This window comes from Lytechinus pictus, chromosome 18 (assembly GCF_037042905.1).
Source record: "Lytechinus pictus isolate F3 Inbred chromosome 18, Lp3.0, whole genome shotgun sequence".
NCBI lineage: Eukaryota > Metazoa > Echinodermata > Echinoidea > Temnopleuroida > Toxopneustidae > Lytechinus > Lytechinus pictus.
Genome location: NC_087262.1, coordinates 17420878 through 17436708, shown reverse-complemented (window position 1 = coordinate 17436708; position 15831 = coordinate 17420878). Strand labels below are relative to the sequence as shown.

Genomic DNA, 15831 nt, shown 5'->3' with positions numbered 1-15831 from the left:
TATATTTGTAATTTGGTACATACAAATTATCGTTCTGTCGCATATCATATACATATTTTTTCTTAATAAAACAATTACCTAAAAAGTTTGGCAAGGAGTTATGAATATATTTATACATAAATATACATGTAGAAAATTTGTGAATAAGGTGAGGAAAGATCATAGAAAAATATAGTTTTAAAAGAATATGATTTGGTACAATTTCACTTACCCTACTGATTGCACCAATTGCCCTTGATATTTTACAACATATTTCATTTACGTGGTAATTCCAAATAAGATGATTATCTAAAGTTACTCCCAAAAATTTAGTGGTATTTACAACTGGAATATTAGAACCATCAATTTTTATATAAATAGAATATGCTTATTCCTTGTGTGGAATACCACGCACGATGTTTTGTCAGTATTTAGTTTCAGCTTGTTAGCTAAAAACCATTGGCCTATCTTACACAATTCCCCATTTAGTATTGCACAGACATTCTGTATGTCATTTCCAGTTATAAAAAAATTACTATCATCTGCATATAATACAGAATCTAATATATTACTAATAAAATGTAAGTCATTTATATACATAATAAAAAGTAGAGGACCTAAAACAGATCCCTGAGGAACACCAATATTAATGTTTTGTATAGGGGATGAATAATTATTGAAACGTACATACTGTCTGCGATTGTAAAGATAACTTTTAAACCAATCTAAAGCAAGACCTCTGATACCATAATATTTCATTTTCTCTATAAGAATGTCATGATTTATACAATCAAAAGCTTTTGATAAGTCTAAGAAGATCCCAATGACAAATTGCTTATTTTCAAATGCATTCGCTATTTTATCACAAAAATCAATTAATGCCATATAGGTAGAAAAATTGGGTCTAAAACCAAACTGTTTCTTGGATATAATATTATTGTAACATAAATATGACAATAACCGTTTGTGTATAAGTTTCTCCAATAACTTAGAAATCACAGATAGGATAGAAATTGGTCTATAGTTAGATAATACAGATCTATCCCCTTTTTTATATATGGGTACACATTTGGCTAATTTTAGGGAACTAGGGAAAACTCCCTTTTCTATTGACAAATTAAAAATAATTTACTAAACCTTTTGTGATTACTTTATTCCATTTGCATATGCCGAAGCAGACTATTTCTCTCTATATATATATGTATATGTGGAAAACATTTATTTATTTATTTAGTTTTGTATTAAACAAAAACAAAACAGGGTAGTCCTTTCAGTGCCCAAAGGCCTGCTTTACAAAAGAGTCCTGTATAGACACGATTTACAAAATAAATGAATATCAATAAAGCAAAATACAATACACAAACAAAATTACATAACATATCAATAACATTAAAGGTCAAGTCCACCCAGGATAAATGTTGATTTGAATCAAGAGAGAAAAATCAAACAAGCATAATGCTACAAATTTCATCTAAATTGGATGTAAAATAAGGAAGCTATGACATTTTGAAGTTTCGCTTATTTTTCAAAATAAGCGACAACAGTTCTATTCACAACTCAGTGACATGCAAATGAGAGAGTCGATGATGTCCATCACTCGCTATTTCTTTTGTTTTTTATTGTTTGAATCATACAATATTTCATTTTTTACCAATTTGACATTAAGGAGTCGACCAACTTAACCGAATCATAAAGTGTTATAACAATGGTAATACTACATGTTCAGGGAAGAATAAAAAATTGTTTCATATAGGAAAATGAGGAGAAAATCAGAATATTTCATATAATAAAATACAAAAGATATAGTGAGTGAGTGATGTTATCAGCTCCCTCAATTGCATACCGACCAGGAAGTGCATATAACTGTTTTGTGAAATTAAACGAAATTTTCAGTGTTATGCTTGTTGGATTTTTCTCTATTTCTTCAAATAAACATTTTGTTGGGCTGGACTTGTCCTTTAAATGAATTGAAACAAATTAAAAACCTAGATTCGTCTGCCTAGATTAAGATGAAAACACAATTTAAAAGACAATGTATGTTATTGAAATAAAGAAAAATTACTTCAAAAACAAATCAAAGTAAGTAAATTTGATAAATAAATTATAAAATTGACAATTTAAGAATATGTTAGTAATATAAAATGCCATGAAGCATACAAGGATAAATCAAAATAAGTTAACTGAAAACAGACCCAAAATATTATTTTCAACACATACTTTTTATTTTAGTGATTTTCAGTGACTTGTTTGATGCTCAAAGTCAAATTAACCGTTAGCATTATATCTCTTGAATATGTTCCACATGCAGTAATAATTATACCCGGGATACTTTTCAGAGTAGGCCCTTGTCCATTTTTTGTCAAAAGTTTTAAATTCCTGGCGAAATTCTTGTATTTTGTGTATCCAGTTTAGTAAAAATGGAAATCTTGTTTTCTATGATAAAAAGGATGCCATCATCCCGGGGCCATCATACATCGCCACTCACGCTAGTTAACCTAAAATAGGAATGACTAATAAAAACAGGTGTTTCTCACATGAGAAGCATGTGGACAAATATGACGTATTCATGAATTATTCATGATCGCCAGAAAGGTTATTTATTTCCTCCATGTTTTTCCCAGTTTTCCATTTAGTTTGTCCAAACTTGAACTTCAATTTTAATAATTTCGGTTTATTATTTATCAAAATTTATCATTCTCAAAAGAAGAGAACAGCGACATTATCACTGATTTTATTTCAGGTCGGCCCTGTGACTTGGGGTGACTTGTATCACGTGCTCAAGCAGATGTCGGATAAATATTCATGATAAAAATTAGCATACCGATCATATCACAGTCAACAACATGGCTACCGACATGGCAGACAGCGCTAGTGCCAGTGAGATAGAAAGTGACACGGATAGTACCAAGATGTCCATTCCAATTCCTCGACGGGAGGAGCTCTTCAATAGAATTGCCAGTTTGGAGCAGGAAAATAAGGTTTTGAAGATGGAATTGGAGACGTACAAGATGAAATGCAAGTCTTTGGTGGCCGAAAATCGAGAACTTCGGAAGGCGAGCGTCAACATCGTAAGTGCCTGTGGGTTGACTGTGTGTTTTGTATGGGAGTTGTCGCAAAGGCATGCGAAGCGAGCTGCAATGTAAATTGTGATGCTGATGCATGATGGCACGCAAAAAAAAAAAAAAAAAAAAAAAAAACCCGAAGATAAGTGTAACATACAGTGCAAAGTCATTAAATATATCTGAGATTGAGAATGGTGCTAATAAGACAGATATGACTGAGATGAGATTGAGCGTGAGAATTGTGAGATATTTTCGGGTTCCTTACAAAATCAAAAGTAGGGCCTACCGGTACCGTACATCAATATGTAACAATAAAGTCAATAATGACAATAGGCCTATGTCTACACAGTCTAGTATGAATTTGAATTTTGTGTGAATGAGGCAGCCAGCCAGTGTCTGTCACTTTAATCATTTACTAACCTCGCATTAGTATTGCAAGGATAATATAGCATACTAACCTCGCAATACGTGTGAGTGACATTACCAGGCATTTGGAGATTAATGTTAAATCATTCACTTGACTGAGGTAATCCGCTAATAAAGTTAAAATTATGGCACTTGTAAGATCACATGACATATGGTAGAAATAACTGCAAATACCATAGACTAAACAAGGTCTGGAAATTCCATTTCCCACAGCTGCAGGTGGTACATATTTGTGATAATAATCATTCTTCATGTTTTGACAAAATTAAAAGTCAAAACCTGACCTAGACAGCTGGCAGCCGTCTGTTTCGAGGAGTTTTCTAACATTTTTAATTTTTTTAATTTCTCCTCATACACAGACGGCTCGCTATCGTGCAGCCACCATTAGGGGACTTACAATGCAAAATCCCCCCGTCGGGGCTCTTCAATTTTTGTCTTTAATGAATCAATTTTTTGAAAAATAACGCGACCGAAATGCAAATTAATATTCCCTCTTGGCATTAATTGCCAAAAAATGGGGAAAATCAAGTTAAAAGGAACAAAAACAGTGACTTACCTCGGCTGTCACGCAACTTCACTGCCCTGTTTTATAATATAATATACCGAGTTTTTTACCTGACTGCTAAGAAAGCACGAATGCCTGTGAGCAAGCAACCAGGGGACCAACGGCTTAAGGTCCTCTCCGAGGGACCTGGTAATGAGGATAAATGCCTTACCAAAGGGCACTAGCGCACCACTTGGGAATCGAACCCGGGTCACCGGAATACGAAACCCCCGCTTTACCGACTAAGCTATCGCGTTTATCCGAACTTAATACACATAAACATATGGCCATTGAGTCCCCTGTACAGATCGCGCTAGAACTTCGGTCTCTGTATTTGGTGAGTGAAGCCAACGGAGTTCAGCTGAACAACCAACATAACAGAGACCGAAGCTTTTGGTCTAAACCTGACCTATCTACTGTACATACATGTATTGTAGGCCTACTATATAAACCACATTTTTTAGGAACAGATCAAGTGGGCCGATCACTCAGCCAGACAATCAAAACATCACATGGTTTCTTGTCTCGCTGCAACAATCTGCAAACATTTCTTGCGGTTCCTTGAAATAACCTTTGATCTTGCATAGTAACATTTTTTGAAAATTCCTTAACATTACTAGAGTGAAACTGTTATGGCACAACTTTTTATTTTTTACAGGATGAAGAACAAACCAAAAGAAACTTAACAAGTAATTAATCGGGAACCCAACCTTGGAAATTAAATGATTTGTGCAAATTTCAAAGGAGAAAAGTATAGAATGATGATTCAACTGAAAGTTTGAAAGAAATCAGACAAGAAAGAAGAAAGTTTTGAAAAATGAAATAAAGTACATTCAGACCTACATTCATGTAAATCTCAAATTGTATTTGGTGAATAGAATATGTAACAATAAGTATTGAAAAAAAATTAATAAAAAAATGTATTGAAGGGGAAGTTTTTTATCCTTAATTACACTGTTTGAAATGAGGTTTAAAAAGACATAACTTTCTTAATAGAAATTGAAATAATAGGCGTATTACCTTGTCAAACTTTAACCAGTATAGATATCTGCTTTTCTGTTCTGTTTTTTTTTTTAAACAACTTTCATTTAGGGTGGATTCCAAATCTTACACATTGAAGGTGCATTTGAAAAGATTATTCAGGACGTAATCGTAATGGAATGTTCGAAGCCTTGATCAATCATGGACCTAATCAACTTTTATTCAAAATGGGAACAAAAATATTATAACTTCATACATGTGATATATTTTTCTGTTAGTTATTGCTACATATTGCTTTTTAAAGTATTTTTTAAAATAGAAAGTATTTACCAATTTGTGTTGAAAAAAAGTTTGAACTTTTTATAGTGTCTTATGTTTCCAACTTTGGTTCATCCAATAGCTACAGTGAAAATGAAGACTGAAAGCAGCAAAAACAATAAATGGGGGAAAGGAGTTACTTGGTTCATGAAATGTTGAAAATATTCCCTAAAGATTAAATTAATAGTACATGTAATATATGGAAGGAACAGAAACTGGAAATAGGCACAATTATATATTTTTCCCGATTGAGATTTTGTTCACGCAATGATGTCAACATCAAAGCCATTGATCTACATGTAGGGCTGTTGGGCATTGTATTAAAAAGCAAAATGTGTGGTTTCACAACTTCCCATTAATTATTTTTGTCTAATGCTTGTTACTTTCTAATTGCTTGTCCAATCGTTCTCAAACTGCAGTTGATCTAATTCTTTGATATTTCTGTTTTCATGCATGCGAACTTGCACAAGGCCCAGGGTTTCTGTACCAGCTAATTTTGGTTTAGTGCTTTTAATTAGTCAAGTGCAAAGTGTTTATAGACCTGCCTACTGTTAAGTTTCTGATTGATTGAAAGAAAATCCTTGAGTATGTAGGGACAGTGATTTTCCGTTTCAAAAAATTGCCTTTTCCGTTTCAGAAAATCTCAAATTCCGTTTCAGCATGTCAGAAAACGGAAATTCCGTTTCCCCATAGACTTTGTACACACGGAAAAGTGACAATTCCGTTTACACATTTACATGCACACTTGCACTGGTCAAAATTTGTATCTGCTACTGTACCAACAACACAATAAAATCCGTTCTAATCGGATCTATGCGGGTGAATAAAATATTCTAACACACCCATTTTGCATGCATACATCCTCACCTTTCATATTATTAGCATTATTTCACGGTGAAATGATATTTCATCGATAATTTTGGGGGTTTTTGGACATCGTTATCATCAGTCATCGTCTTTTCCCAATCCGCCATCTTGGATTTTAAGACCACGATATCGTGTGTTACATCTTCAAACGTAGAGGGCAGCAACACACAACTGTGTACATGTAGTTGAACGATACATGTGTGCATATGTGAAGCCCAACCCGGCCGGCCGGGTACGGGTACGGTGCGGGGTACAATCGAGTGTGCTGATGTCGAGTGCAGTCACGATGTGTGAATTGTCATGATAGTAGCGAAGTGAGATCGTGTTTTCTGGGTTTTTTTTGGCCATTTAATATTCTCATTTTGTTGTGATTTTGGAGTAATTTCTGTTGCTATTCTGTGTATTTTGAGGGAAAATACGTTTTCCGTGATTTTCCGTTTGAAATGCCATTTTCCGTTTCAAAAGGCCCTTTCCGTGAATTCCGTCCGTTTTCCGCGATCGCGGAAAATCACTGTCCCTAAGTATGTTATACTGCGTGAGCTGCATGTTTTTGTTTTGCTTTCACTGAAAAATGCAATTTCTTCTGTTGTTTATTTATATAGCAAGCACAAGCAGAACAAGAGGAGGAATACATTAGCAACACATTGATGAAAAAGATCCATTCACTGAAGAAAGAGAAAGAGAAACTGGCTGTTAATTATGAACAGGAAGAAGAGTATCTCACCAATGATTTGTCAAGGAAATTAACCCAGGTATGATGACCAGGGGTTTAGCCCCATGTTCACACTAAACAAAGTCGTTTTCCTTTGCTGTGCAATTCATCAGCAACGACTGTCAGAACACTGCCATAGAAATATTCTAATTCAGGGGGCCGTTTCATAAAGCTGTTTGTAAGTTAAGAGCGACTTTAAGAGCGACTGGTGAACCTTTCTTACGCGCTAAATAATCACCAATGAACATTAATGGTGAATATCATTTACCATAAGAAAGGATCACCAGTCGTTCTTAAAGTCGCTCTTAACGTCGCTCTTAACTTACGAATAGCTTTATGAAACACCCGCCTGGTATGATAACCAGGGGATTAAGCCCTATGCTCACACTCGTTTTCGAAATGGTTTTGCTGTGCAAATCATCAGCAACAACTTTCATAGAAATTTTCTAATTTGAACTTTTTATGTTGCACAATGTCTGTAAAATGCACATTAGTCAGTAAAACGAGTTGATATAACTTCTATACTAATTGACTATAAACAAGTGAGCTAAGGGGAAATGTTTATTTCAATTTCAAGGATGAGGCTGAAATTCTTGTTTCAGATCAAGGAGGGTTTTTTTTTTGTAAACTGATGGGAAGGCATATACATGTATTTGGTATGGATATGTTTCTTGACATTTACAAACAAAACAGTTTAGTATTATGAAACATACTATTTGAGAGATGGAAAATATAATCTTTCCTTTAAATTTAAAAGTATTCTTTTCAAGACGGAATTGATGAAGTATCTTGGTCTTTGTGTGTCTGGACTTTTGAAGAGGTCCCGTATAATTCCTAAACTGCAGGAGCATGTGCGATAGGGAACTTGTTTCGACCATGAAAACATAAAACTTGAGAAATTTAGGTAGTGTTCAATGCTCATTGACATGTTTTTGGCAGTTTGATGAAGAGTTTCGGATACGAACACTGTTGCTAAAAAGTGATGATTAGCTTTTAAACACTAAAAAAATCCAACTAGAGTCTAAACATTTTCTATCTATGAACAGGCTGTAATCACCAAACAAGGGTCTGCTGATTAAGCACTCAAATTATTTGCAATCCAAGCAAATCTAGGATTACACTGACTTCCTGCATTTTCTTCCCTCTAGATTACAAGATTAGCGTTTTTTCTTTTGATTTCTGAATATAAACAGCCGAAAATGTAAATAATATGTCTACATATAATGTTATATATACTGATGTTCATGAGTAATGCGCCCTAATAACATATTCATTTTGCATTTGAAGAAAAGGTGTACAGGCGTATGTGTTTTCATATAGAAATGTTGAAGGAAGAAAGGCAGTGCGTGCTAGACTAGGGCCTTGGGTCTGCAACACAAAGCCCAGCAAACAATTGATTTTTGTGATTGATTTCACATGATTCATACTTTCAGTTGTGAAAATCAGTCCTTTGATCATTCATCCTTTGTATTTATTGGACCCACATGAATAGCTCATCAAGTCACCAACGGTCAAGAGCACTTGGGAAAGCATCTTTCATTGTGCACTTTGAATGCATTGCCTTGGTTATCATTTGGCCTCCTTGTCCATCATGGATATTATGTTATTCTTGATTAATATGATTTGAAGCAGTATAAAGAAATACACACATTATCATTACTTTTTCATTAATTGGAAGCCACAACATCAATTATATTTAAAATGATTTTCTTTTCTCATGTATAGAATAAAACTGCAAAATGGTTCATTCTACCATGTAGGTTCAGTGACTACAATGTTTGCTGCTTTTAATGCATAGTGCGTGACTTTTTGGTAGAGTTAACGTTAGAACAATGATACTAACAAAGACTGGTATATCAATGGCACTGTCAGTTAACCCTGTCATTTTGTATTAATGGCAAATAGCAGCTGCCAAGCAATTAAAAAAAAACAATATTCAGTAAATTACCATTTCTTAATGTGAGCAAATATAAAACAAAAGGCAATGGGTGGCACTGTATTAAAGCAATGATAAAAAACTCATAATATAGGCAAACTTTGTCCAAAATTAGAATCCAATATGCTAGAGATACCAATTGAACAGCACTAGCTCAATACGAAATTTATCCATATAGCTCATTCATGGATGTTGTATGCTTCAAATACCTACAGTAGGTACATTTCAATCATGTAGTCTTGAAAAAAGTTGAAATATATATGTCCACTTGAATGATAGATAATTTTCCACCATTATCATTCATACTTTACTTACTATGCTTGTAGGACTATGCCTGTTCATCGGTCCAAGAGAATAAACTGTATGCTCCACATTAGAATATTTACCAAGAGACAATATTTGCACTCTGCTTCCCAACATTATTGAAAATTAAAGGGCCTAATGATTATCATATATCTTTTTAACACCCAGATTCTCAAAGTGTTTTTGAATGTTTTGTAAAGTGCATCCTCCTGAACCATACAGGCGCATGGCAGGGTGTTCTCTGAAACATTTCCCATAGACTCGGGTGTTAAAGTGGCACTTTAAAAAAATTATAAAAAATAAGGATGAAATTCGAGGGTTGAATGTTTACTACCGGTGGATAGGATATATGTCTGACGTACCTCGACCGACTCATTTGAAAAATAAATCGGCATTTGTGACGACTACACCTGACAGTAAAATGGCCCTAATTCTTCCGCCAGAAAAAAAAGTAGTTCCAAAGTGGTGATATATCTAATCTTCCCAATTTGGAAAAAGGAAGTTCAGTAGTTACCCTCCCTAGAATCAGTGTTAGATTGTCAACCATATTCATTCATTTTTGTCAATCAGCAATATCAAATTTAAAAGTTGAGAATGGGTTGGCTTGAATGAATATCTTTTGCTTGCCAGTAACTTGTAATTAGGCACGTGTAACCTGCTAGACTTCCTTGGAGTACAGTCTCCCTTTAAATTTGAGTTTAATTTTCAGAATACTATCCAATGAATGTGTGATATGTTTGGTGCCGAGTGATGTAATGTACAGTTCATATAAATGATCCGAGATGGAAGGTACATGTAGATCATGTCTGTAGTCCTACATGTACATTATTAAACATGATACGATATAGTATCGAAAGAGAAAGAGAAAATACCAAGGCAAATTGTGCGAGTGAATTAGAACTGGAGATCTCATATAAACTGAAAAGCTGAGTATGAGTATGAAAGCACAAGATACAAATTATGAAATGCGTTATTAAAATTTATTTCAGATGTTGCTTTAAAGGGATAGTAGTACCCTGGTGTCTTGCTGTCCTAATAGATATGCAGAAAAAAAGAGAAGTATATTAATGAAGGTTTGGTGAAAATCCATGGAAGAACATTAAAAGTAACAAAACAAGTTACATAATACAAGTATTGCTTTTTAAAATGTCAATTTTCAACAGTGCATCATGGATCCTACTCCCATGAGTACATGCAGCTCTTCTGTATCATATGGTATAAATTCCATAAAGTGTCATTTTTCTCAGAAAATAAGCAATTTTACCACATACAATGATCAGAACTTTACATTGCTCCTATGATAAAAGTGTGAATTTACATGTACCGAATGTTTGTACATATAGCATGTACATGTACAGTATGTCTTATTTAATCAAAACTTTGGAAACTGATGTATGTTTTGATTCATCCAGGAAGAAATACAAATTACGAATAGAAATAAATCTGATCATCTGGACTTTGGAAGTTTATTTTCCTCCATTATTTCTTGATCAATGGATTTTCATAAAACTTGTGATGCATGTAACTTGTAAGTGAAGTTTTGTTTTCTGCTTTTGTTGGAACCAACTTCAATTTGAGTTGACTTCCCTTTAATCTACAATTTATGGTTACCATGGATAAACAGACAATATGGATACTTTGTATCCACTCTTTGACTTTAATACTAGTACATTATTTCTTTTTATTCACTAGATCTGTGCAATAAAGTGTAAAAGACATCTATCTTGGGGGTAGATTTATTATTAATTCAATCAACCTTCCCCCTTTCTCTCTCTCTCTTTACAAAAAAATGAGACTCTATTTACCGCACATCCATGCTTCATTGTATGGGAGGATAGGTGCGTGCTGTTTTAAATGCTGAATATATTGAGGATTTGTTGATACTTCTGAAATTGAAGAAATTATCTTATCATTTGAGCAAACTTTTTTTTAATGATTTGAAGCAATCTGATAACAAAACCCTGATAAAGCTTGATTATACAGTGTGTCCCAGAAAAAACGAAACCGAGGTTAAGCGATGATTTATACTTAATCACAAATACAATAGACAAATGACCTACCAATGTAAAGACTAGAATCTCCTCTTTCATCCCATTGGGGTATCTGAATTTCAAAAAGAAAATCAAATGCCTAAAAAGTTCAATATCTGCTCTTTTATTTGATACATGTACCTTAATCACAAAAAATGGTCAAGAAGTAAAAAAGTTATGTTCCCTCGAAACAATGTTTGTATTTCCATAATTTCATATGTGTTTTAAACAAATAGGAGTAATGCCGAAAATTTGTTAACAAATTATAATTTCCTCCTATAAAAGCCTCTTAATCTACTATCTATTGTCCACGGCGGACGGCATTTGAATATTAATGAGTCAGAAAGAAGAGGATCGAGGGTATTTGAATTCCAGTTCATCGTGGCTTAGCCGTGAACCAGAATAGCCTGGTGGTTGAGTCGCTGCCCGGAAAGCAGTAGATGGCAGGTTCGAATCCCACTGGTTCCAATTTTTTCTGACTTATGATCTTATGATTTTCATTACATATCAAGCATACTGATCTTATGATTTTCATTACAGATCGAGCATACTGATCTTAAACAAATAGGAGTAATGCCGAAAATTCGTTAACAAATTATAATTTCCTCCTATAAAAGCCTCTTAATCTACTATCTATTGTCCACGGCGGACGGCATTTGAATATTAATGAGTCAGAAAGAAGAGGATCGAGGGTATTTGAATTCCAGTTCATCGTGGCTTAGCCGTGAACCAGAATAGCCTGGTGGTTGAGTCGCTGCCCAGAAAGCAGTAGATGGCAGGTTCGAATCCCACTGGTTCCAATTTTTTCTGACTTATGATCTTATGATTTTCATTACAGATCGAGCATACTGATCTTATGATTTTCATTACAGATCGAGCATACTGATCTTAAACAAATAGGAGTAAATGCCGAAAATTCGTTAACAAATTATAATTTCCTCCTGTAAAAGCCTCTTAATCTACTGTGTTTTCACCGGTTTCCCACAGAAGCTATCGCATGGTTAACAAAAGATTTAATGCATGGCCCTGATCGTCAACAAAACGGAGTTTCGAGTGAGTTTGAATGCTAGCCTGTAGAACCTCTTAATTTTATGAAATTATTGAAATTCATGCCTTATTTCAAATAACCAGAACTTTGTTATTTCTTGACCATTTTCTGTATAAATTGAGGTATCAAATTAAAGAGGAAATATTGAACTTTTTAAAAATGCGGTTTTCTTTTTGAAACCCTAATACAGCCCGCCAAATGATTTTTTGGTATCCCCTCTTCAAATTGTTTTTGCTCACTCATGCGTGAATGAGAAATATTCTAAGTAATTTCAGATGAAAGAGGAGATTCTAAGCTTTACAATGGTAGGTCATTTGTCTATTGTATTTGTGATTAAGTTATGATAAGTCATCGATAAATCTCAGTTTCGTTTTTTGTGGGACGCACTGTATAATACATGTACATGTAGATCTAATTTAATGATAGAAAATGAATGTTCTTTGAATAAAACACATACTTGACCTACACAATGCAAGAATTAAAACCTGAATCTTAAAAGAAAACAAGAATAGTGTGTAGTTCCATTCATCTTGTCAATAAAATGAAGTAGAGTTCTTTCTGGAATGTATACACTAGTTTTCTTGATGTGAGTAAACATATATTTTATCAAACTTGTTATTAATGGTAAAAAGAACCAACTCTTATTATTTACTACTGAAATGGGGAAATATGATTGGTCAAGAGCAAGTTTTAATATAACTCAATCTAAAATCAATCAGTGTTTTACATAAAATTATGTAGAACACTGATTGATTTCTGGAATGCATACACCAGTTTTCTTGATGTGAGTAGACATATATGTAATCAAACTTTTTATTAATGGAAAAAAGAACCAACTCTTACATGTATAAGCTACTGAAATGGTGAAATATGATTGGTCAAGAGCAAGTTATAATATAACTCATCTAACACTGATTGATTTTGTGAAACAAGGCTATGATCACATACTGCAAGTTCAAGGAAAGGGAAATACCCTTTTTACTCATTGTCCTGGAATGTTGATGACTCAACTTGGATGGAATGAGTAATGGTCATGTGTATTTCAGTGTTAAAATTTGGTCCACGCCTTCTCAAAACATTAGCACACTTTGAGTAGCCTGCCATCACTGTTTACAATAATAGTAATTCAACCACATGCATCAAATCTAAAATTTAATGCATGTGGTTGAATGATATATTGCTTTAAAAAATATGATAACACATTCTATGGTCGGTAGTAGGAAGAGAGAGAAAAAATTATTTGTGTTTTATAGAAACCCAAATCCTTTTCAAATAACGTGTTCAGTGTGTTGGGTTGAGTAGAATGAAATTAAAGGGGTGTTCTGTTCTGAAGATAAGATTTGTAAAAGAACTGGCAGAACATTGTTTTGTGTCAAAATCTTTTATCAAAATCTAATTTCATTGAAAATGTTCACCCTCTGTCCCCTTCCCCAATCAAAAACAGGCATTCTGGTGGGTGTTTCATAAAGCTGTTCATAAGTTAAGAGCGACTTAGAGAACGACTGGAGAACCTTTCTTACGCGCTAAATAATCACCAATGAACATTGAATGGTGCATATCATTTACTAGAAGAAAGGATCACCAGTCGTTCTTAAAGTCATGCTTAACTTACAAACAGCTTTATGAAACACCCACCTGGGCCCCGTCTTACAAAGAGTTGCGATTGATCCGATCAATCGCAACTATGGACGGCCAGCAACTTCAACATATAAAATGCTTTTTTGTTCAAATTTTTTCAAGATATGAATGTATATCCATAAATTCATTGATTTCTTGACAATTTGGTGCGTTCTCCTTTGTTTGCAAAGGACATTTTACAAATTTCCTATAGAAGAAATTATGACACTGATGGATTTCCATATAGTTACGGTTGATCCAATCAATCGTAACTCTTTGTAAGATGGCGCCCGGGACTTGCCTTTAACTTTCTGAGATGTGTTTGAACACTACTGTTTTTGCATGGAGGGTCCAAGATTTCTGTAACAGGGCCCCTGTTCCTGGTTGTCTTTTGAAAGGTGGTCTATAGAGTTGCAGATATATGTGAAGACACCTGTAAAATGATCTGTCTATGTGATTTCTGCTCATCCATGAGGATGGCATGGGGAATGTCTGGGAGGCTGACCTTCCTTACCATCCTTAATACTTTAATAAAGGTCAAGCTCAGCCCAGAAAAATGTTTATTTGAATAAATAAGAGAAAATCAAAATAGCATTACAGGTACAACACTGAAAATTTCATCTAAATCAGATGTACATGTAAAATAAAGAAAGTTACGACATTTTTAAGTTTTGCTTATTTTTCACAAAACAGTGATATATGCACAACTCAGTGACATGCAAATGAGACAAATCGATATCAATGTCCCTCACTCACTATTTCTCTTGTTTTTTATTGTTTGAATTACACAATATTTCATTATTTACAGATTTGACATTAGGGATCAACTTGAGTTTGACTTAACCATACAGTATTAAACAATGCTAATTCCACATGTTCAGGGAGGAATTAATTGTTGTTTCACTCGACAATGAGGAGAAAATAAGAATATTTCATATAATAAAATACAAAAGAAATAGTGTATGGATGACTTCATCAGTCTCCTCATTTGCATACTGACCAGGATACATGTGCATACATGTATAACTGCTTTGTGAAATTAAGGGAAACTTTAAAATATAAATTTCTTATTTTACCTCCGATTTAGATGAAATTTTCAGTGATTATGCTTGTCAAATCAGCTTTCTAGTGGTGGTGGACTTGTCCTTTAAAGGGGAAGATCACACTTTAATATGATAAGTTGCTTTTAATACAGGTAAAAAAAATAGAGAAAAATATAAGTGAAGTTTTGATGAAAATCCGTCAAAGAATGAGACTGTTATGAATTTTAAATTTTTGACTGTGTGACATCACGACTAGATTGAATTGAAATGAAATTTTGCTCAGGGATCATTGTCCTACAGGTCAATAAGTTTTTGAAAAATTGCTTGGAAACTTTGAATTTAAATCCAGATTAACAGCGTCTCTGAATAGTATCATAGTATCATATGGATGAAGATAGAGAACATAGGCCATGAACATAACCTACATTTGTTGCCCACATTGTATGCTAAAACATAGCCTGACATGCCTGTCTGGCCCTTGCCTGTTAACCTTTTGGCCATCCACACTCGCATACTACATGTACTCCCCTGACATTTGTTTCAAGCAATTATCAGCATCGTTAGATTATTAAATGTTTCTTGAACCAGTTACTTATTGTCAATGCGCATTTAAAGTGCACCCCATCAAATCAATAGGGTATGGAGGGAATATCTGGATCGTCAAGATGTTTTCCTGGTTTTTTATGTACTCTTCACAGTTGAAATTTCTTGGAAATGCATCAGGAATATACTCTTCTGAAATCTGAATGTGATGAATTTTACTGCATCATATCCTGGAATGGAATTTACAGCGTGTAGACTTTAAAGTATAATTTCAAGTTCACTGTAAAGTGCTACATTTGTTTCATAGATTTGGCTTTGGTGTCGATAAAATGTACATTTCATGAACAATTTAAATCATCAGAGTATTAAAAAACTTTTGTCTTTTTTAATAATTTTTTTATTTTCATTGCTGCTGTATAGGC

General features: G+C 34.0%; 1 protein-coding gene across 1 annotated transcript; it reads left to right on the top strand.

Moving 5' to 3' along the window:
• Positions 1-2796: 2796 nt before the first annotated feature.
• On the top strand, positions 2797-9980 carry LOC129281400 (coiled-coil domain-containing protein 6-like). Its single transcript, XM_054917342.2, has 2 exons — positions 2797-3047; positions 6780-9980. The coding sequence occupies exons 1-2, from the start codon at positions 2823-2825 to the stop codon at positions 6933-6935; spliced, it is 381 nt and encodes a 126-aa protein (XP_054773317.1). The 5' UTR covers positions 2797-2822; the 3' UTR covers positions 6936-9980.
• The last annotated feature ends 5851 nt before the right edge of the window (positions 9981-15831 follow it).

What these genes read in the sequence shown, in the direction of transcription:
- LOC129281400 (XM_054917342.2), top strand. Translation starts at nt 2,823, where the DNA reads ATGGCTACCGACATGGCAGACAGCGCTAGTGCCAGTGAGATAGAAAGT. An exon ending in GGAAGGCGAGCGTCAACATC is followed by an intron (nt 3,048 to 6,779) that starts GTAAGTGCCTGT and finishes TTATTTATATAG; the next exon opens with CAAGCACAAGCAGAACAAGA.